At 41.3% G+C, this 23375-nt stretch overlaps 1 protein-coding gene across 6 annotated transcripts in view; it reads left to right on the forward strand.

Moving 5' to 3' along the window:
* Positions 1-18862, forward strand: part of KATNAL1 (katanin catalytic subunit A1 like 1) — a 41001-nt gene extending 22139 nt beyond the window's left edge. For all 6 annotated transcript variants that reach the window (XM_057366665.1, XM_057366667.1, XM_057366669.1 and 3 more), the window contains 7 exons: positions 4340-4464; positions 4972-5077; positions 9599-9757; positions 10611-10737; positions 11704-11838; positions 14175-14301; positions 15766-18862. In XM_057366665.1, the coding sequence (XP_057222648.1) occupies positions 4340-4464; positions 4972-5077; positions 9599-9757; positions 10611-10737; positions 11704-11838; positions 14175-14301; positions 15766-15964 (978 nt within the window). In that variant the 3' untranslated portion in view covers positions 15965-18862. The remainder of the gene's footprint in view (positions 1-4339; positions 4465-4971; positions 5078-9598; positions 9758-10610; positions 10738-11703; positions 11839-14174; positions 14302-15765) is intronic.
* Positions 18863-23375: the final 4513 nt, after the last annotated feature.

Raw genomic sequence — 23375 nt, forward strand, 5'->3', positions numbered from 1 at the left:
TCACTGTTTCTCCTCTCCAGACCATACCATGTTTTTGTTCTGACAGTAACCATCATGGTTATTAATAAATAATTTTAACCTGACTGGGCCAATAAAATTTCCATTTTTAGTGCCATATAAAATAATTTTGAGCTAAACCCACCAGATGGTGTCTATCCTCCAAATCTTGTCTTCTTCTTTTTTTTTTTTTTTTTTTTTTTTTTTTTTTTTTTTTTTTTTTTTTTTTTTTTTTTTTTTTTTTTTTTTTTTTTTTTTTTAATAAATATGGCTTTCAAGTGTTTCTTCCTTCTTAGTTCCACTGGAAATGATTAGGCTTGTTCTCAGGGTACCTTCTGCTGGAGAATTACCAAGAGTTTTAGCTTCTGTTTAATAGTTCAGCTTAAAGAGGCAGYATGAATGCTACCTGTACGTCTTTTAGAAATTGCATAATTTCTAAGCACTGGAACACTTTTTTAGGAGTAATCTTTAAATTATTTTAGATTGTCAGTGGATAAGGAYAGTAAATATTGTGAAGGATATGAAACAGCCAAGGGCTGCTCAGCCATATCAATGAAGTGAATGTTAAAATCAATGAAAGTATGACTTACAAAAATTAAATTATTTTTGCTTGATTATTCTCCTGTACATCATCAAATGTGAGATGAGATAAGATAGTTGCATTAGGTGAAAGCATGGACCTCCATGCATTGGGACTGGAAGACTGCATAATCTCCATCTGAAAATGCTGAAAGAACAGGGAGGTGAAATTGCAGGGCTGGGAGCACAGATTTACAGTTTTACTTGGTCTGCTGCTGTCTCATGTGAATGGGGAGTTGTGTTGACTGCCTCTATTGAGAAGAAGAAAGGAAAATTTAACCAGGCAACTGGAGTTGTTAGTTTTATCTGAACAGTATAYTATATTTTACAACAAATTTGGAGTGGATGAAAAGCTAAAGACTTGGAGCTAACTGAAAAGTGGAATAGAGTGAAATATTGTTTCTTAAGCAAAGGTGTTGCCTCTGCCAGGACTTTCTTTAGAGTTCTACTTAATGTCTTAGAGAAAGGAATTAATCTACCTGGATACCACATGGGAAGCAATTTGTTAATCTAATGTGTGGTGTAGAGGAATTGTAAAGTGGGATTAGGCAGCAAAGGGAAAGTAAACAGGCAGGACTGAAAGGAGAAGTAGCAGTCAACTGGCAAATGTTTTTTGACTCTTGTTTTATATTTAAATTAATATTTTTGAGTCAGTTTGACTTAGCACAAAAAAAAGAGGCATGCACTAACTGAATTTGCTGATGACACCAAGTTGGGAAGCACCATCACCACAAGAGGCAAGTGAGGCTGTTGTACAGGAAGAATTGGATGACTGTGCTGCAGTCATGGAAATAGSATAATGTTCAGTGGTGCAGAGCAGTAGGCTGTGTACTTGGAGAGTATAACAAGAATTTGTGCTAGAAGTTGGGGGCTCAGTGGTAGAGGAGGAGCCTGATTTGGATGTATCAGCAGAAATTGGATCAGACTGAACTTCCATTTGGCWCATAACTTTTTCCTGGTGGTGATAGGAAGGGCAGGCTGCTGGCATGAGGCATGGTCAGGTGCCACCTTTGACTTCGGCATTTGTGTGCAGTAGGAAGTACCTGCTGGAAAACAAGGCATCTTCAGGGCCCAGTTCTGGTCCTAACAGCCCTCAGGGTTATTTTAGGTGTTTGATCTGTCTGAGGTTGCCTTTACAGGGGCAGTATGATAATGCTATGGATGTGAATGTAAACAAAATCCCAGGCCCAGTTTGTTGAGGTGTTACCAGCAGAGAGAAGAGATACCCATGCCATTATAGAAGGTTCTGGTAAAAAAAAAAAAAAAAAAAAAAAAAAAAAGGGGGGGGTGGGGAGAGGAAAAAAAAAAAAAAAAAAAAAAAAAAAAAAAAAAGCTGGAGTGTTTTGTGTACAACCATACTCAAAAAAGAAATGTTAACATTAGGAGGGAGAAGGGAAAAAAGGGTTGCGAAAGTGAGTGGGTAATTATGTTCAACTTGTGTTCCAAAAGGAGGCTTACTTGGTTTGATAAAGGCAGAGCATAAAGCAGAATAAAAGTACATCACAGTGGTGGACACACAGAGGAGCAAACTGCTAAAACGAATGCAAAAATTTAGGACCAGAGTAGGMATAACATCAATTTTGGAAATAAGGTTTTTGTTCCAGTGGGTTAGTGCAGGTCTGATAGCTCGTTCTGATGGAAATCACAGATTTCTAAATGTTTAAGACAGGAATTAGTTGCCTGAAATTACRTGATGGGATTGCCAAGGGGTGGGAYTAGTCTTTTGCAGCCCTGTATACCTTGTCCATTGGCATACCTTCTTAGAGAGAAGCCATCACAGCAACTTTATTTAAAGCTGTTTTGTGAAAGTAATACCAGAAGAAGAGATCACTGGGAAAATGATGCTTACTCCTGCTGCCTAGTTTCAAGTAACACTTTGTAAAAATTGTTATTTCCAGTCTATGCTCACTTACCTGTTGACTGAGGATTGCATGTTGAACAATTTGGGACTAGCATTAATAATCTTACTACATGTGAAAACTACAACTATTTTAAATCTTGGTTTAATTACAAAACTGGGAGCAAAAAAAAAAAAAAAAAAAGAAAAATTCCGTGTCATTACAATGACAGCCGAGGTGATGCTGACAGCCGGCCGCCCTTCTCCCTCGTTCCGCTGGCAAGGCATGCCGCAGGGTCAGGAGGAGCAGCGGTCCCTGGACAGCAAGTCCCCGGGAGCAGGCGGCGGGGCCGGGCTCGGGGCCGTGCTGCCTCCCCGCGGCTGCGCCGGGGCTCTCGGCGCCCTCCCGGCCCCGACAAGAGCCTTCCTTCCCCCTTGGATTCCTGTTTTGCTGCGCTTGGCCGAGCTGCGTCACAGGCCCGGCGAGCGGGCGGTGCTCGATCTGCCGGSCTGGCTCGGGTGCGGGCGCTCCGCTGGGGCCTGCGCCCTCCCTGCTCCTGCTCCCTAAGTGCTGCTTCAGCTCGGTTTCACTCGGGAAAAAAAYAAAACAAAACCCAACCCCAACAAAATCAGCCGATTGTTTTGTGATATGCAGAAAAAAAATTCTGCCAGTTCATTGCAGAACAAGAGGAGTATGTAACAGACAGTAAAGTACCTTTCATTTCACTGTCCTGTTTTTTTTTTTGTTTGTTTGTTTGGTTTTGTTTGGTTGGTTTTTTTTAATGGTTACATTTGGATTCCATTTTATCTCTCCTGAAATCTTGAAAACTCTACAGGCCATCTTTCTCCGTTTTCTTTTTACACCAGACTTAAATTTTTTACATCAGCTTTTTGCTTAAGCACAACTTTTCGCTTCGTTTCCATTGCAAAAAGCTGAGCTAGGAGTACTAAACAACACAAGAGTTCTCTTAGAAGCAAGAAATAAAAGTAGCGGAAAGATAAACTACTCCCTCACAGTCGTCGTGGGCAAACGGCAACTAGGAGGGGTGTAATCGCTACCTTTTTGKTTTTTTCCACTGCGAGGTTATTTGTGTTTCTCCAGCTGCCTCTCAGCCCGCCTTCGTCTAGGATGCTTTTGTCCAGCCAGCTGGGATTCTTTAACTTGCTGCTGATCGTGTTTAGAACCTAAGTTAAGAGTCCTAAAGTAGCTCCCTATTCAGCCCCCTCCGTTAAACCAGCTGCTTTTCAGGCACCCTGAACGCTGGGACGGGAAGCGATTTCCGCCTAAACTGAGAGAGGAGGAGCGTGAGCCCTGATGCTTCAAAGGGAAAATATTATTTCACCTCCATAAGCTGAATGGCACTGTGGAAGTATTAATGAGGAACTCAGGGCCATTTGGGGCAGTGGCAGAATGTGGCTTGGTCACTGAATTAGCATTGATTAGCTGCAGAAATGGCTGTAGTATAAGAAGCCTGGGTGTCTTTGGAGCTTCTTTAGGACTTTGTGTGCAGTCCTTAAATAAATAGGACCTTTTTAAAGCATTTTAATTGTTTGTGGAGCTGGCCTGCGAGTGAGAAGCTAGACGCAGATAGGTTGTAGCAGAGGAACGCAGATCTTGCTGGGCAGGAACGCTTTAAAGAAGAGAGGGAGGAGAATCTCGGTTTTCCTCCTCCAGAGACGATGTGTGTAATAGCTTCCCAGTACCTTTTCAGTGATGGTAGTGTCAGATGTTTACCTCTGACAGTGGCAAGTGTAGCATCTTCAAGATATGCTTTGGAATCTCCGGTCTTCAGCCAGGACTTGATGTAGCTTTAAGCATGACACAGCCACCTTTGTGAGCCTGTTCCCAAATTCATGTCTTTGGCTGGCCAGGAAGTATGTCAGTTGTGTAATGTTCTCATGAGCCTGTATTATTTTCACTTCCAGGGAAAGAAAATGTCCCAGGAATTTGGTGATGGGGATATTCCAAAATTTGATGGAGCAGGTTACGACAAAGACCTGATCGAAGCTCTTGAAAGAGACATTGTATCAAGGAATCCGAGCATTCATTGGTATGAGRATTTTCTCAATTCAAGCSTTTTTGCTAGTGTAGAAAAGGAGASAAATTACCYGTCTTCAAACTYTTAAAACAGGGAAACAAYATAATCTTCTACAGATAGGCAAAACCAAGATCTTTTGCTTTTACAGTTTAGTAATTTGATTAAAGTTAAGCTTTTGTTGCTAACTGATATTATGTGCAGCGCATCCATTACAGGAWCTGCTGAAATGAACATACACTCCAGAGATTTTTAAATACACTGCTTTGGTGTTCACATTGTCCAAAACAATTTTTAATTCAGCAGCTCTGGGTAACTTGAGTTGAAAATAATTTTTTCCTTACCTTCCGAAAGTGGATTCCATTTGAGGTCACAGTATGATAGGAGTGCTCTTATGAGGCATATGCTTGCATGCTAAAATAAATGGTACTAAAAGTGAAAAGCTTTTCTGTTTTTCTTGTATAAAAATAGAAGAAATATAGTTGTATGAGAATCTTATACAAGTTTGTTCATCTTGCACAGGGATGACATAGCGGATTTGGAAGAAGCCAAGAAATTATTAAGAGAAGCTGTTGTTCTTCCAATGTGGATGCCTGATTTTTTCAAAGGGATCAGAAGACCTTGGAAGGTGAGAATTTATTTGGTAAATAAATTTCGTTTAAATAATTTTCATTTTTGTAATGGCAAGCTGTAGCTATGTGTGTCTCCTGCYGTAATGTGGGGATGCCTGTAGCAGGAAGCTAAAAAGGTAAATGGGAAAGACTGTTTTAATGAATTTGTTCATTAAATACTCTCATAATGATTCATATAAAATGCACTGAAAGAAACAGCTGCAAGTRTATGTGGTTCTTACAGTAAACAGTATTTTCTGTTTATTTACTTGCTTGTAGCTTGTTTATATTATAATACAATCTATATGCCATTCTGTAGATATGAACCTACAGATTATATTGACTGGAGAAGAAATACTTAATAGACAGCTCTACRCAGGATTATGGTGGCCAGTTATCATCGCTTCCCAGAAGAAAGCAGTTCTCGGACTGTTCTGTTCTAAATGTTTCAGCTAACTCTCTCTCAGTCCACAAATTGCAGCCTGGATGGTACAAGGAAGCAAGAGGGACAACAGSAAGGATATGGGACTGAACTAGGCTGACTGACCAAAAGTGAGCCCAATCTGGTCCTTGCTTAGAGCTAAGAAATAAGAGGAGGGAGGAGTTTGGCAAGCATTTCTCTAAACAGCAAATAAAACTATCTTGCTTCTGATGTGGCATCAATGGATTGATGCTTGTTTGGGGAATGACTAGTTATGACACAAGGCCTTTTTGGTYACTGGGAAGCATTACTGGGGAAAAGAGACTATTGCAAGTTACCTGTTATTCTGAGTCTGGAAGGCAGTGGCATGTGTAGGGAATGCTGTGTGTATGAGTATTTTCTTGTTTCTGGTTCAGCAGCATATATCAGATCTTGCTCTACAAACAGTTGTTCTGTCTTTTCCTGGTTGGTCCTTGTGCTTCCCTGGTTTATACTTAGGTCAGACCCAGCAGGAGCTGGAAGATTGCTGCTTGAGAGGTGTTCATGGAGGTTTTAGTGAGYTGTAGGGAGGGACACCAAACTTACAATGAGCACAAACCTAGCCCCAGGCTATAGGGCCTTTGGAATTTAGAGTGCTTGTGGTCAGTACCAGTGGCCTTGAGATTAACCTTAACTGAGCTACCATCTGGGACAAGCCTAGATGTCGTGGGTTACATGTGCAGGGTGAGATTTTATTGTGTTTTGAACTGCTGRATCTCTCTTCTCTTCTTGGTTTAGAGGAAGTTCATCCATACCCTTATTATAGACTATGGGGGCCCCATCTGTCTAGTCTCCAAAAACTTCTAATTGAGTAAAGAATCTGCTCTGCTTTTCTTTTCACCTGTTAGCATGCACAGAGGATGTARTGGCCATCTGTCTTTAAGATAGGTATCTCAGCAGACTTCAGGAAATGTGAAAAATGCCACTGGCCTCRTCTCCCAAGTGTTGTGACAGGGAATAAAAGAGCAACAACTTGGTCCTTTAAAGACAATCTCCACCTCTTTGCATGAGTCTACCTTTTCCTACTGAGCACTGTCACCTCTGAAAACCAGGTGGTTGTTGACATGGAAAAAAAATCTATGATTATTTCCTCTCTTCAGTCTGAAAAACAAATTGATTTCTGACAAGGTTATGAAGAGTCTTCATTGTTAGCCTTTTCCCTAGTAACTTGTGAAGCTGTAACTCTCATGAATTTATTTTTCACACAGAACAGCATGTATTTTCCCTACTGTTGRCCTCTGACTGTGCTGTAAGGATGAGAAGTATTGAAGGGAAGGCTGTTTCTTGCAGTAATCAGTGTAGCAGCAGGCATTTGTTGAGCCTAGGAATTCAGGACAATAATTCAGGGAAAAAGGCAGCCAAAGCTTGTTTGGGATGTTCAGACTCCGCTGAGAACAATTCCCAAGACAGCCCTCACAGTTTGTGCCTGTATTCAGAGGATGGTGCCTTGTCTGAGGGAGCCAGCTGTCTTCCCTGATTCAATACAGGTGCTGAGTAGCTGCAGCCATGGGTTTCTGAGTGTCTGTGGGTTTGCTCTTTCTTTTTCTCTGACCTGTTKTGTGCCAAGAAAGCCTGGTTGCTCACTGTGCTTCCCACTGCTCTGCTGGTGACTGTTACAACGACAAGAAGTAACCCTGCAGTGATTTCATCAAAACAATTACTCTCCCCAGTGCATTTCAGCTTCTTATTGGAATTCTTGGGATTAACAGTGCCTTAGAGGAAGAATAAAGAAGTCTTTGTGTTAGTCAAGGATTTTAAATAGTAGGTAGCAGCCTCCTAGTTTGCAGAAAGAGCAACTTGATTCTGTGTGTTTCTTTTTGCAGCCATGCATATCACTTTGCTGCAAGCTCAAGTTCTTTTTTTTTTTTTTAAGAGCAACTTGATTCTGTGTGTTTCTTTTTGCAGCCATGCATATCACTTTGCTGCAAGCTCAAGTTCTTTTTTTTTTTTTTTTAACTGATATTTCTATTGTCTCTATCCCCAGAGAGTTTGGTTTTCCCCTGGTTTTACACCTGGTGTGGCTGCTTTGCACCTGTATTATGCACATGTATAATGCCACCAGTATGTGCAAGGTAACGCTTCCCATAATACTTAGTAAGAGGTGCAAAGTGACAGCCTGCGTACTGAAGCCAGGATTTGACCTTCCCATAGTAATGGAGAACTGAACCAATATCCAAAAAATGTCATTAGTTGCATGTATCACCGGGTCTTGCACTAAACACAGTTTATCAAACACACGTGTCAAGTGTGATTTGAATTGAGGGGAAGCTTATTTTAAAATATTAAATTAACACATTTGAAGCTCAGAGAGAACAGTAAGTCATCTCTGACCTGCATATTACASGCTGAGTAATTTTCACCCAGTCACTCCAGGGTTGTGTTTCTAATATTGTTATAATATCAGTATAACTGTGCAGCATCTCAAATCTGAATGTCTGAGTGTTCACGGGGAGAAAGGAGAGTCCATTTACCTTTTATGCATCCTGCTCTGGAGCTTAGGAAATCTTGGGCAGCTGAGCAGTGACTTTGGACTGTTAGCTGTAGAGATGGTGTGTGAACATTTCTGACTTAATTTACTGATGAATGTATGTTGAGCYTGCATTAGCTAAGTATTAAATGGCAATAAAGGTATTAAGAGTTAATGGAAAATGGAGTACAGAGAGGCTATTGCTTTTGAATGGTACATTTTTGAATAATTGCRTTCCCAGTTGATTTGTTTTTATAGATCTCTTCAATGTCATTCTTTTTTGAAGTAAATGTTTGTGAGGAACAGATGAAATCTAATTTGCTATATGGCTTGCATTTAACAGACATGTTATTGCTGTGGCTTTTTATGTAAGTTATTAATTGCAATGTACATTATGATGTGCAATTCTCACTCTAACTGATTTGATTACCTTTGCAATACAGTACAATTTTAGGAAACTTGTTAGCATGTAATAAGATCTTGCAATTGGGAGGGGGAAAAACACCCCAAGCTGCTTGAGCACTACATTTTCACTGATTTACTTAAAATCACAGGGCCATATTCTACTGCTRTGCAGAGTATGGAAGAGTGTTTTGTCCTTCTCCAGTGCTGCTTCTGAAAGGGTTGGAAGGACTACCCATAAAGATGGCTAGTGATTAACCCATCTCAGTGATACAATCTTAACATGGGCTCTGAGAGCACTGTGTGTAAAGCCCAAAATCTGTTTGTGTAATGATGGGTAAATGTGCTGAGCTGCAGGCATGTGTGCCCCTTTCTTTCAGAGACTGCGGATGGAAAGATAGTCTGATGATGTGGATACTAACCTGGGACTTAACAATTGTTTCTGGTTTAAAGCTTTCTAAATAATCACTGAAGTTCAGATTAGACTTTCATGGGACTAAGMAGCAGTTCACATGAGCCACAGCTGYTTATATCTGTAAAATGGGAATAGCTGTGCAGTCCAGTCATTCAGTGGCATGATGAGGATGGTGTTTCATCCAGGAATTGCTAAGATGCAGTAATGTGCTCATAGGAATATTGAGATGRGGTTATTAAGCAATATAACAAACTGATGTATTCAGTGTATGCTCTTGTGCAAATGTAAACATCAACYGGATTCATACGTATTTTCAGGATGTTTTAGGAAAGTGTTTTTCTGCAGAAAATTGCTCTGTTGAGGGAATACAACTCACTGTGAAAGTATTTTGATTTCTGTAAAACTTTCTTTGTGACAGCGCCTTTGTTCCAAGAAAAAAAGAATTTACTATCTTCATCTCCTTGTGCAGCGCCTTGTGAGCTGGGAAAGGCCTAAATTCAAGTCTAGACTCTGATTCTGAGCAAGTCTATAAATCTCTTGTCCATTTCCTAGATATTAGGTGCAGCACCGGTTGCTGGCTTTTGTGGTTCTGACGCCAGTGGAGTGGTAAGAAGAAGTGGCAAAACACTTCTACGCTGTCCTTGAAAGTAGGATACTTATCTTCTGTTTTCCAATTACAAGGATTATGTTATTAATTTAAATCCAGATCTTGGCTCATATTGAGATGTTATGTGGAGTACCAATGGCCAGGTTTTCTTTATTTGTTGTTTAYTACCTTTGTTCTCACCTTTCAGGGTGTGCTGATGGTTGGTCCTCCTGGCACTGGCAAGACAATGCTAGCGAAAGCTGTTGCTACAGAGTGTGGGACAACATTCTTCAATGTGTCTTCCTCTACACTGACGTCAAAATACAGAGGGGAGTCTGAGAAGCTGGTGCGCCTCCTGTTTGAAATGGTATGTCCTCAGTGATGTAATCTGGGGTTCATTAAAATGACAAAGGACATCACTCTTGGTTTCCTGCCCTTCCAGTAGCATGTTGGAAGCATAGAGTTCATTGAACTGACACTCCCTCAACCAATTAGAAAAACATAATCTCTGTGTTTCCACATGTGGTGTGTTACTGAGGATTAAGAAGGAAATGGTTTGTCACCCATGTTTAGGATAGCATTTTCCAGACTAAATAGAGAGCTGCAACCTCCACAGAAATTCAGTACTTGTTTGGCTATGGTATAACAATCCCATATGAAGTAGATTTGAAATTGGAAGGGCTTTGGAACAGTTACTCTAGAAGCAGTACATGTTTTAGTTCTGTTTCTGTTCTGAATGATGGTCACAAGCCTCTCAATGAAACTGTGGATGCAGTCATACAGGGTATGTGAAGGACATACCCATGTGGACTGTATCTCTGGGACCCTCACTGCCCTCCTAAACTACTCACAGCTAAAACCAGTCTCTCTTGAAATCAGCTGAGCTCCCTTGTGTCCCTTATGGTCAACCCTCACCAGCACACAGCCTGGACATGAAAACTGCCTGTATTGTGTCATGAACACTATCCTGTTGTGGTAGTGTTCTTTTCCCCTTTGCAACACTGTTGCTGGGGAAAGCCAACCAATACTGACCCAAGGAGTACAATTTAAAGTGTAYAAACTTCAGCATATAACAGCTCATAAATGAAGATGTTGAGTTCTTCCCTTGTGGCAAGCATGGAAGATACCTATGTAGTATGACTAGCAGTGCTGGGTTGTGGTCTGATAAGGGCCTGTGCTTGCTGAGCAGCCTTAATAGTGATGTTTTCATTTGATTAAAGGCACGGTTTTATGCGCCAACGACAATCTTCATTGACGAGATAGATTCCATCTGCAGCCGCAGAGGCACATCTGACGAACACGAGGCCAGTCGCAGAGTCAAGTCAGAGCTGCTTGTGCAAATGGATGGTAACGAGGCCTTAGATCTGGGTTTGGGGTTGGGATGCTGTTTCTTAACAGGTAGGAATGTTAGAACTTGAGCATCTGGGAAACCTGTCATTATGGATAGGGGAAAAATTAAGCAGAATTTGAGACTGGTGTATTTTTGGAGTGTTCAATGACAGATAACTGAAAAGGATGTTCTGCCTAATTGTTTTAAAATGGCTGTTTTTAGGGTGACTTAAAAACTCATGTTAAAGAGGTACAGACTAGGAGAAGCAGATGATGGAGATTTGTGAAGTTTAATGCAGGTGTTTAATTTGTATTCAATTTAAACAAAAATCTGGCCTTTGCTAGAATCTCCAGTGGAATCCCACTGTGAAATCTGCTTTTGCTGTATTTTATGGTGGCAGCTAATATTACCCTTTTCAGTGAGGTTTAGTACCTGTTTTGTGCAGGTGCACACAACAAGCATGACCATCTGAGGAATACTGTATGGTGTAGAGGTTTGATCACCACCTTTATATTGCAGCTATTATAAACTGATGTATAAACTACTGTATTTAAACTATTTAAAATGTTCTCAAATTTGCAGGTTCATTGTAGTAAGCTCAGGATAGGAAACCTTTTGATCCAAAATGTTAATTTCTTTGCAGTCCACACTTGGTAAGCTGAATGATTCCTGTTTCTTCTATGACCAGACTCAACAGAGATAGCATGGCCATGGGATGAGTATGGCTACTGACATATGGCTGTGTAATTAGCACTGTCAAAAAAATCCCTTCTCTGACTCAGCAAAAAAACAAACTGTCCCTCTCTCTGTGATAATTATGGTCTTGTGACACCTAAGCTATGGGAGGTTTGGAAAGGGACACAGGACTATAGAAAGCTGTTGCTTAGCTTTGTCCAAGCTGTGTTTGTGCAGTGTTTCTCAGCAAGCATTTCAATCAATTAAGAGCTGTGGAGTGAAATTGCTCTGAACTGTTGTGCTTGCAGGGGTGGGTGGTGCTCTGGAAAACGATGACCCTTCCAAGATGGTTATGGTATTATCTGCTACAAATTTTCCCTGGGATATCGATGAAGCTCTTCGACGGAGACTGGAGAAGAGGATTTATATACCTTTGCCCACGGGTATGTTTGATAAGACGGTTTTACTTTCCTTACTTTACTTTCCTTTCAAAGGCGAGTTTGTAGGATTACTGTAGGACTGTTGTGTTTGTGAGAAATCTTGATGGTTTTGTGATGAGCAGAGAAATTCAGGGGTTAATAATTTGTCTGGGTCGCTTTATTTTTAAAGAGAGTGAGAGAAAGAGAAATACTGCTTGCTTGGGGGCTTAAAAACAAAGAGCTTGGCATTTCATTGCAAGCCATTGATGGGTTCTTATATTTTGAAAGAGAGTTAGTTTTAATGAGCCTGGAATTATTTTAAATGTTTAACAGTCTGTGATCATCAAAAGCAGCCTTTGGACATGTTCACAAATATTGCAAATACACTCCATGCCCTTGCAAACAAATGCAAAGAAGTGGATCCATGAATTTTCACTTACAGGCTTAGTTCATTGCAAATTACTGCTTACTTGCCTTTATTAACCGTGCTTTGAGTCACTCAGAATGCAGCAGGCTGATTGCTTTCCTGCCCTGAGACAGCTCAGCTTGTATTGTCTTTCCTAGCTGTCATTCACCTGTCCTATTAATTTTGAGATTCCTATCACTTTAAGTTTGCATAGCTTCGTTTCTTCTTGCTGCAGCGGATGCCTCATCTCCCTGCATGAGCACTCCAGATAACAAGATGCGTGTCCGTGGTGACAGCAGTTGTGATTGAGTTTAGCAGGTCTAAGGACACTTAATAGTTCTACAGCTTGTCCTTACAGCTTACAGGCAGTTACAGCTCCTAATAGGATGCCTGTCTTTATGACCAATTAGTTTAAAATCCTATCAGCTCTTCCTCTTGTTTCTAATTAAACTAGATTGTTTTTTAACACAGTATATTACTCCCTGGATGACATAGGAGATGTGATCTGGTTTATTTCCAATCTTAGGTTCTGTTGTATCTATTTTGCAAGTAAGAATGTCGTGCTGTTCTGGGCAAGTCTGAGTGATGCATTTGTAACTGTGCTGTGTGATTTGATGTGGTCAAGCATCTTAACTGAAAAACTGCTATGATAATGTATCATATGATAGCATAACCTGTATATTATGGAATTTGATGCAAACATAAATTCTGTAGTGTTTAATTTTTAAAATGCTGCACAGACTTGCTTAGCCCCACAGCAACAACTAGAAGAAAGTTCTCTGATGCAAGACACTCTGCAGGTATGCTGTGTGTACGTTGTGCTTTAAATAATAAATCTCTGTTTTATAGCTAGTGCCAGTTGTATGTGATGGATAACTCTGTGCTCTTGGCAGTTCTGCAAAGCACACGAAACCAGCAGCTTTAGACGAGATTTTTGTTTTCATTTGTATTTCCCCTTCCCCAAAAGTTAAAAAAATGATAATTAGGGCCATCAATAAATGAAGCATAATGTGTTTTGTTGCACATTTCTTTAAGACTTTTAGCCTTTCCCACTGCTACTTCTTCTGTTCTGGTTGCCTTTTTCTATAGGTCATAAAAATTGATCACTTAGCAATAAAGATGCTGAGCTGGTATATATTTTTTCTGTACAGTGAAAGCYAGGAAACCAGTCGTCCTCTTCTTTACCGCCATTGTGCAGAGTAACRCAGAAGCCTAAGCTGTCAACTGTGAATCCCCTTTTATAAGCTTAGGCTGCTTAACATATGTATCCAAATGTGCACATATCCTCYGCAAGAGAAATGGTTAATTGACTTCCTAAGTGCTCATTTACACAGCTGGTTATCACTTTATGCATACTGCATCTGTGTAGGAAAGTGGGATATTGGGATATTTGTATTGTAAATATATTAATGTATGTTTATTGTATTAATGTCTCTGTTTTCTATCAGGCTTCAGCAGATTTCTTGGGTCCCAGCTGAGTGAACTAGTTAAACATATGCCTGAAGTTCAGCCTGTTGTTAAGGGRTTTGTGCTGTCTGAAGCTCTTTTAGTAGACTCCTTATTGCAGTTCTAATGAAACTGTATGAATAATATGCAGTCAAACCCTTGAACAGTGAGTGGATCCAAAGGGATTTGAGACAAAACAAACATTTGTAGGATTGTTCTTTTGTGCCCTTGCGTAATGTGTGACCAAATGCTTTATCACCTGAGACATAACGACGTTTTTAATGACATTCCACTTTGTCAAATGTCTTGCGATTGTGCTATTTTAATACACTGCATTTAAACAAATACTTTACTGTATTTGATTGCACACTTCACTATGCTTTATTCTCTCTTTTCTTATATTGAACTCTTTTGTTCATACTTTTAACTGAAAATATCTAAGTTATGTTTGTATCTTTTTTAAATGTAACTCTTACAAGTCTTCAAATGAGTATTTTTTATGTTTTAGCAAAAGGCAGAGCAGAGCTACTAAAGATTAATCTTCGGGAAGTAGAACTAGATCCCGATATCAGCCTTGAAGAAATTGCTGAGAAGATTGAAGGCTATTCTGGTGCTGATATCACTAATGTTTGCAGGTATCTTTTGCCCCTTAATTTACTAATAGAACTGCATGGAAAATCATCCTTTGCATTATGTAATARAAGGCAATACCCACTACAGCTGTGCTAACATGGCAGTGTTTGAGGCCCAAATCTATTTACTGGAATAACGTGTTTCTGTCATGTGGAGTGGTCTAAAGACCATGGAGTCTTTCTGTGAGATGTGGTTTTCTTGGATCTGAAGTGAAAAAAATTATCTGAGCAAATCTCATGTTACAATTGGCTGCATTTACTGGAGTTGTCTGCATTTGTTAATGCAGTGCAAAGCAGATTTATTTTTTAAATCTCATCAGTTTAAGAGCTAGAATTCCATAATACAAAAATTCCTTTCACAGAATACTTCTTTGGGGCTTCTATATGGTGGATGTTGGGACCGCACAGTCTTGGTATCTACCTGAATCTTCTAGGTGCAAGGGATATAGAGAGAGTCTATAATATTAGTATTTAATTTATTTCCATCCTGTTCCCACAATTTGTTTCTTTTTTGACAAATGAAGCTTTTCAGGGGAAGGATAGGTATTTGAAAAAACTTATCTGAAGGAAGTTTATGTTTCTTAGGAATTCAGTCAAGAGAAACTAATCCTGTATGAGCATGGCTTGAGAATTTTTTTTCCTCTCCCTGCCACTTTTSTGAAAATGTAAAATCACTCCATGGATTTGAAATCTTGGTGTGTGTCACATGGTAGTGAAATTACCTGTTCTCCCTAAGGCTTGTGTTATCTCTTGCTGGGAAAAACCTGGGGAGAGAGAAAATGTAATTTCAGATTGCCTGTGGGCCATGGTGTGAGAAAATGAGCAGTGTCTTCAAGGCAGTGGGCCACACTCTCAGGATCTGAGCTGGGGAGAAGTCATGGAGCTGGCAGAGCATGAGGAGCCACAGGCACTAATGGCCTCAAAGCTGCAGGGCCATGTGATGCTGTGTCTGGTGCCCCCTGCTCTGCCCTTCACAGATCTGGGTGCTGGGGCAAGGAGGCAGCTGAGCTGGGCTGCTCTCTGAACACTTGCTGACTTTCCTTTGGGGCTACACTTCAGGGAGAAAGTCTAAAAGGAATGGAGTGTAAAAATCCAGACTACTTCAAAAAAAAAAAAGTCTTTGAGTGCAGTTCATCTCCCACCATGCCCTTTTTTTTTCTCAAGTTGTAAAATTTCATCTCTATGAATCATTGTAAAAGGTTTTCAGTTTTATAGTTTTAATTATCTCTGCACATTTACCATATGCCTAAATGGGTTTTGGTGCCAATGCATTCTTTATGTTGAATTAATGTAGTCATCTGGGAACATGGAAGGTATGAAAGATGTGAACTTCATCTTCTATGGTAAATAAATGCTCTCTTAAGTGTTCCTGCCAGTGGTTTCTAGGAAGAGAATACAATCAAAATTCATAGGCTTACAGCACATTCTGCTAGCAATTAGCTCCCATGCATTGTCCTGTATTTCCAGGGACGCATCTTTAATGGCAATGAGACGACGTATTAATGGCTTAACTCCAGAAGAGATTCGTGCACTTTCTAAAGAGGAACTTCAGATGCCGGTTACCAAGGGGGACTTTGAGCTGGCTCTGAAGAAAATCTCCAAATCTGTTTCTGCTGCAGACCTGGAGAAGTATGAGAAATGGATGGCAGAATTTGGATCTGCTTAATCTCAGTGACAGCTTTCCTTCGCTGGAGTTTTATGGTTTTTGTTTTTCTCACTTGAAAAATGAATTAGAAATCTTTTTAAAGGTTTAATAAAAGGTCTGCCTCTGCCCTCATCCCACCCCTTTCTGGCAACAGGATCTTTTAAGCTATTTGCCTTTAAAGGGAATGGATACAATAATGAGCTGATATTTTAAAAGGTATTTTATTTCTGAAATAGAAAAATAAGACAATCAGGAAGGGAAAAATCATATTTCTGATTTTTATTTTTCAAATGAAGAGCAGTGTTACTTAACTTCCTCCTAGTCATTTTTCATGGCTGGAGTCCCTAAATCAGCTGGGGCATGTGATTCCAGAGGAACAGACAAGGGCTCACTGTATCCCCTGCTCTTAAGTGCTGCTTCTGCCTCCCTTGAATGCGGCATCCAAGTTACTATTCTTCCTCTTGGATATTCAGAGCAAAGCCTGTGGATTAATTGGCATTACACAGAGGAAATGAGGATCAGTTTTCCACCAAGACATGGGCCTAACTCTCCTCTCATGTACACCCATTTGGAATTGATGTCGCTTCCAACCGTTATCAGTGTTACCTGCAATGACTTCTGATAGAAATGAGAGGGAAAGAAAAAGGCATGGATTGTTCTCAGTCCGGTTTGTGCTTGTTCTCTGAACATAGTTTGAACCTGTTTGACCAGTAGGCACTTTGACTTAGGTTATAACTTGCACTTTTATGCTTATATATCATCCTGTGCTTTACCTGTGCTATCTAAATGTGATTGTAATTACTATTATTATTATTTTAGTACTAAGAGTTTAATACAGTAAAGACACTAATATCAAGGCTGTATTTAAAACACAAGACTGTCCTTAAAGTGGCTGTGAACTTCAACTTCTTATTAGATATGAACTTTTTCCTAGCATTACTAGGCAATGGGAATATGTACCTGTTTATGTTGTACAACTCTTCATGCTTAATTTTTTTTTAATGAAGATTCCTTAAAAGTGTGTGAATATTAYTGGTTTAGTAATATTTAGAAAATAATCTGTATGGTCTCATTTATATTCTTAACTGTTTCTTCCCTCATACAAGTGCAGTGATGAAAAGGGTTGAGTTCTAAACTCTTAACATGACAAGTTCTCTCTAGAGTATACCTGTCACACTGACTCTGTGAGCTTTTCACAGACCCAGGCTGCGAGTCTGACATGTGAAGATTTCCTGTGGTAGGAATGTGAAGGAGTGGTCAAGTGACCAGATTTACAGAGCAATATGCACGCTTTCAAGTTTTTGGTGGTTTTGTGAGCCAGGCCTTAAGTACCTTGGTGGATGTGAATGGCCGTGCAGCTTGGGAGGTATTCAACCTTTCAGCTCTCTGCTGAAACTCCTAGTGGCATAGACAGATGTGATAGAACTGGAGTAAGAAACACACAGCACCTCCTCTTGAATGGGAATATATCCATATTTGCTCCTTTTTTATTAGTTCTCGGAAGGTTCCAAGAGCCTTCCAAGTGTCCTCAGTAGTTGAGGACAATGGTCTCTTGGGCCATGACATGTTAACCACTAAGGCAAAAAACTTAAATCACATATTTATTTTGCCCAGGGCAAAATGGTGGTAGAATTGCCTTCCTTGATAGTAAAAAATGTGTAGATGTGGCAGTTGGGGATGTGGCTTAACAGTGAACATGTCAGTGCTGGGTTAATGGTCTGATGTGATGATCTTAGAGGTCYTTTCCAACCTTAATGATTCTATTACTCCTCCCAGGAAATAACTGGACCTTTGTAGAGAAAAAGCTTTGAAAACATTGCTGTGGTCTGTTATTTGTTCCTYATTGAAGCTGTAGGCCACAGCTGTGTGTTTATTTGTTTTACAGCGGTAGAAATTAGTAAAGCTACACTAATCTTTTGTGGTCTGTGTCAGATTAACACTTCAGGGTCTCTCACTAAAAGAGGCCATTGCTGCCCGAGGAGCTGAGCCTACACAACTGAGAAGTAGAAGGGAATAGACATGAATGCCAGTAACAATCCTACTCAGCTGGCCAAGAGTGGTGCGGGGATTCAGCAGTGGCTGCTTAGTAGGGTCTAAGTACCAGTTTGCTTCACACTGCAAGCAGCAGTGACCTTCCTACTGATGAAAGCACAGCACTTGGTGAAAATGCCAGTCCTTAGCTCTTTGATGAACCTTCTACCTTAAGACATTAAACTTTTGTCTTGGCTGTTAAGCAAAACTCACTGTACTGGGCATTCCCTTTATTAGGAATTATTCAGGTGCTACAGTCTTTTTCTCTAGAGTTCACTGTTTCTGCCCCAGAAATGTTTTTACTGTACAGGTCCATTCATCTTTTACAGCTGCAGAACAGAAAAGTGGTGGTTTTCAGGCAGTAAATGTTTATGATGGCTGTGCCCCAGGATTAGTGCCATGACTTGGGCCCCTTACTATATCAGGCTAGTGGGCTTGGAGACTGAGTTATTAACTCCAGGGCAGCCAGCATTGGATGTAGCAAGGAGCAACCGAGGAGGGAAGAGCAGTCAACAGTGGCAGAAGCCCAAGGCTCAAAGGATGAGCTGACGGCTCAAAGTAAGACCAGTTCACATCCCACTGGTGGGAACCCTTGTGTAAGAATACTGGATTCCTTGGAGAGCAATGTACAAGCATGTCACAGATACTGCGGCAACATGTTCAGTCTGCTCCTGTTTGTGTACAGAGATCTGCACGTGTGGGGATACACGCACACTATAGGTGGTGCTTCAGTAGTTGTACCTAGATTACATAAAAAAACATGTTTTAAAGCCATGTTTACATGTTTTCTAAACATCTGTGAAGGTCCTCTTGGGTGGCACTGTTAATTTTTGTACAATTCCCGGTCTGGTTGTATGAAGTAATAAATGTGCATGTAGAGTCTGTCCGTCTTGCTTGAGTGGGGCTGTGAGTGCTTTGCTGTTAACTGCTTCCAGTGGCTGCCATACAATGCAGATCTCTTCAGCATGACATGGTGCTTTTGGACTCACCAAAGTCCTCGATGGAGAGCAGTTAAAGCAGAGTCTGGGTTTTTTTTGATAAAGCTGTCAGCAATGCTTTCTCCGTAAATTGGCCTTTTGTTGCCACAAGCTATAAAATGGAGAACACTCCAATGCCCAGCACATGAAAGGAGGGTGGGGAAGAGGAGAGTGGAGCTCCGAGCAGATGTTCAGTGTTAGCAGATGTTCAGTGTTAGCACCTGATTCAGACTTCACAGAGCGGGGCTGCCTTTTTTATCACTTGCCTCTGGGCTGGAAGAATAATCAGGCTCCAGAGAAGCTGTATCATCAGCTGCCTGCTAACCAGGAGACTTTCAAGACCAAAACTTCCATTAGGAAGGAGATTCAAACTTGGGAAGAGACCCCACATTTCCTGGGACTGAGTTGATTATTTGAATTTTCTTACTAACTTCCTTATGAAAGAAAGGAGTTTCCAGTGTTTCATAATGCCTCAAACATGAAAGAGCAAGCAAGGGAAATGCTGATCAGGGGATTTCAGGAGAGGTCAAATCTTTGCATAGAAAGTTCAGCTCACCTGGTTTAAAAGAGACTGAAATAGCAAAGRTGCACTGACTTTGATCAGGTGCACTGACTTTGTTCTGATCATGGGAAAGATGATCATGAAAGAGCTTGTGAGTTCTAAAGAAGTCCTCCATCAAATGGGCAAAGACTTCATGGTACAATCCAGGCAAGAGGAGGTGGAAACAGAAGAACAAATAGTGACTTTTTTTTGGTCTGTTATTGGAAGCCACCCTGAATCAGATTGTGAATTSAGATATTATTTTCAGAGCTGTAGTGAAAGATAAGTACATGATGAACATGCAGGTGACACTGTGTTGCCAGGGAGCAGGCAGGGAGCCTGGGAGTGCCAGAGTTATGCCCTGAGGTGAAGTGTGTGTCAGCGTCACGGCCGCAGCCAAGCCCCCCTGTGCAAGCTGCCCACCAAGCAGCACTATGATGCAGAGTGGAGCTAAGATAGACAGGAATAATCCCAGTGCTCTGATGGAATAAAGCACACAGCTGGTGATAGCAAAGGCAGGGAGATGGTACAGCTCAGAGAATGTCTCACATGGTATTTCYCTGCTAACGTTAAAAGGTTTCACTGGAGCGCTGTGCAAAAGTTTGGCCATTTCTGTGGGTGCCTCAGTGACTTGTGTTCACAGCCCAGATGCCACACGAGCCATAGCCAACAGCTGCAGCAGCAGGTGGTGTTTCTGCATCCCACTGCACAGGGACGTTTGGCCCTCTCTGCCTTCTGAGCCTGCCTGGTTTGTGTGCTGGTTGTGACCAGTACTTGTGACCCACTTACTGCATACAGGGTGGTTCAGTACCTCTAGCAGAGGAGTTTCTTTTGTGCAATACAGAACTGTCTTTTGATCAGCTGGAGTGTCATKCTTCTGCACATGTCTGCACATAGGTGTCTTGGAAACATTCAGGCAGTTTTCCTCTTCTAAAARGATCCCAACTAGGATTAAAAGCAGATGGGATGAAATGTTTTGGCTAGCCTGGTTGCCCTATGCAAGAAAACTTACCTCAGCAGTCGAGGARGTGCCACAAGACAAGTTCTGGCTTTGTTATGAAGTGACAAAGTGTGRGGTTGTTCCCATTCCTACTGCACAGGCAGAGTTAAGGTTGTATTGTGTCCAAGCTCTGTTTTCTGCCTTTTGTGTATTTGTGATTTCTTTGTTGCAATAGGAACATTTTTCTCAGAGTTAGGGGGAAACCATGGGGCATTTGTTCAGTGTCTGAGTCAGGATTTTGGAGGTCCCGTGGTCTGGATGTTACATGAAGCTGCTGAGCCCATTCCCAGCATGCTTACTTTTGGAGAAGCTCATCATGCATCCTGCCTGGCTGGCTGCACAGAAAGCACTCTAGCTTTGTGCAAACTCAAATATAATATTTAGAATATTTGTTTGGCAAAGAGAGAAATTTTTACTGCCAGTTTGCAACTGTATTGCTCTCATTTGTAAGCAGCCCCTTACATACAGCATATGTTGTTTAACTGAGGTGAAAGAAAATGTCTTGAAATTAAGAGTTTTTTGAACTTGACCCTGGAGAGCAAGAAAGGTAGAAAAATATTTGCCTAGAGGAAGATACAAGAGTACTCAAGACACTGAGAGTTGCAATTTCTTACTTTTGTGGCTTTCGTTTTTGTCTAGCAGTTGCACTGCTGGACTGTGCTTTCTGTTTCCAATTTGTTTTGAAATAATTACCATTGTTTACCCATCTCTCAGACAGCCTTTGCAGATGATTCAGTTCCACAGAGCCCTCTTCTGCTTAGTGGTTGCTGTTCTGGCACAGCGTGTTGTGCGACATCTGACTGAACGGGCTGATGGCATGAGATGTTCCTTGTGAAGGAAAGGTCACCCAAATGGTGAAGGTGAGAGGAGCTGCTCCAAATGCCAATTGGGCTGGAGGGAACAGAAACCATAGCAACTCTGCACAGCGTTTATAGACACAACCAAAAAGAAAAAGTGAATAGCCTCAAGGAGATGCTGACAACACCACAATATGCATATTGGTAAAAATGTGGGTCTTTACATCTTCACCAGTGAGGAGAATGGATGTAAGAGGGTGGAAGTGGYTGAAAGGAAGCCAATTGCAGAATTGCAGGCACTACCAGCAGGTCTYACCACCCAGCCTTGCTGCTTTAAAACATGACAGTGTCCAGGGGCCAGTTTGTTACTGCTGCTGCAAAAGCTGCSTTCTAGATAATCAAATTTGACTTCCTAAAAGCTTGCTGCTCRTTCTGAAATGTCTTCAAACTTTGGCGTGTGGTGGGACTGGAGTTGTGTTTGGAGGGCTAGAAGAATAAGGAAATGTTAATAGTGGTGTCTTCCTGTAGTTGTTGTCCTTAGTACCATTTGGGTGTGCAAGAAGGGATGTTCCAGATGCTCATGGGAAGTTGAGATGGTAGAAGGATGGGGATGGAGGTGGAAGGTCCTGGAATCAGTGGAGGAGCCAAACTGTCCCTCTGGCTCCCAGTTCCCAATCCTAAAACASACAGTAGTATTTTTCAGTTGCTTTTGGTTTGCAGCCCCATAGCATTTGTACTGAGGCTGAAGATCCCTGTRTTGTGAATTACATAGAGCAAGTTTCTTTTTCTAAAATACCTTCTGCAGACCCTTAATAAGTGCTCCTGTGGGCTACATATGATAGTTCAAAAAGCATTGGCCCATGTCATCCTAAACTTGCCTGAATTTCTTATGGAAGGAAGTCTGTAATGGATGCTGTTGGTTTTATTTTCTACTAGTTAGTTTGCTCAGAAGGATGAAGCTCAGTGAATGTGAGGTGCTTCTGGGGAGTTTATTTACAGTGTGTTTTTTGCTGTGCAGATTAGCATTTCGTCAGCATATGGCACAGCCATTTAAAATAAATATTTGGCTTTCCTTAAATTATGCTTGTGTAGAAAGGTCCCTGAGTGTGCATATCTATCCCTCTGTTGTATCTAATTAGACATTTCTACCATGGTGCTGAGGGACCAGACTCCTTCCCTCTCGCAGATGAGCCAAGAGCTGTGGTGCCTGTGCTCCTCCCCTGCCTGAGGGATCCACGTGCCCCAGCTCAGGGGGAACGAGGCAAACAATCCCTGGGGACTGCCAGCCACACACCGGTGGCACTGCCAGGTCAGCCTTCTCTCCAGACCCWGGGAATTCAGATTTATTTACACTGGGAACTGGCCAGCTTAGACAAATGCTTGACACCCCGTCCAGGCTCCCCTCCTTCACCTGCTAGGGCAGCTGTGCTTTTGCAAAACAAAACCCTGAGTGAAACCTGGGGGAGCAGATGCCAGCAGAAGGCTGAGGAGAGGCTTGCAGAGGAGCTCAAGTTGTGTTGGGGTAGGATGGAATGCTGGGCTGCAGCCCTGGTTGTCTACTTAGTCCAGGCAGTGATGAGGAGAGGGAGCCTTATTCCCTCAGGTGTTCAATATAGATGTGGATGAGAGAAGAGAGGAAACTTATTTTAAAAGAAAGGAACAACTGACAAACTAATCAGGTTTAAGACYGAGTGGAGCCTGTAACCCAGGAGACCTTTTCCATCTCTATGGCGTATCCAGATGTTTTGTTTTCTCACAGATGATTTGGAACTTGTTTACAGTCTAAGTTCTCACTTGATTTGTATCCATCTGATCTTGTGCTGATAAGGCTAACAAATATTTCTTACTTCTTGATATTTRCCATACATCTCTGAATGCATTTATAGAAGATATTTATATATCACCATATAAAGCAAACCTCGTGTTTGTTGTACTGTATACGCTTCTTCAGGCTCTTGTGTAAGCTGGATCCCCCTCAGTGCCCTTTCTTTCCCACTGAGCCTGTTGTTTATTTAACACAGGTCACCAGGAGCATACATGGTGGGTCCATAAGCCACATACAGCAAGTCAGCCAGTCAGGCAARGA

This window comes from Malurus melanocephalus, unplaced genomic scaffold, assembly GCF_030028575.1.
Source record: "Malurus melanocephalus ecotype Western Australia unplaced genomic scaffold, MMel_1.1 scaffold_70, whole genome shotgun sequence".
Classification (NCBI taxonomy): domain Eukaryota; kingdom Metazoa; phylum Chordata; class Aves; order Passeriformes; family Maluridae; genus Malurus; species Malurus melanocephalus.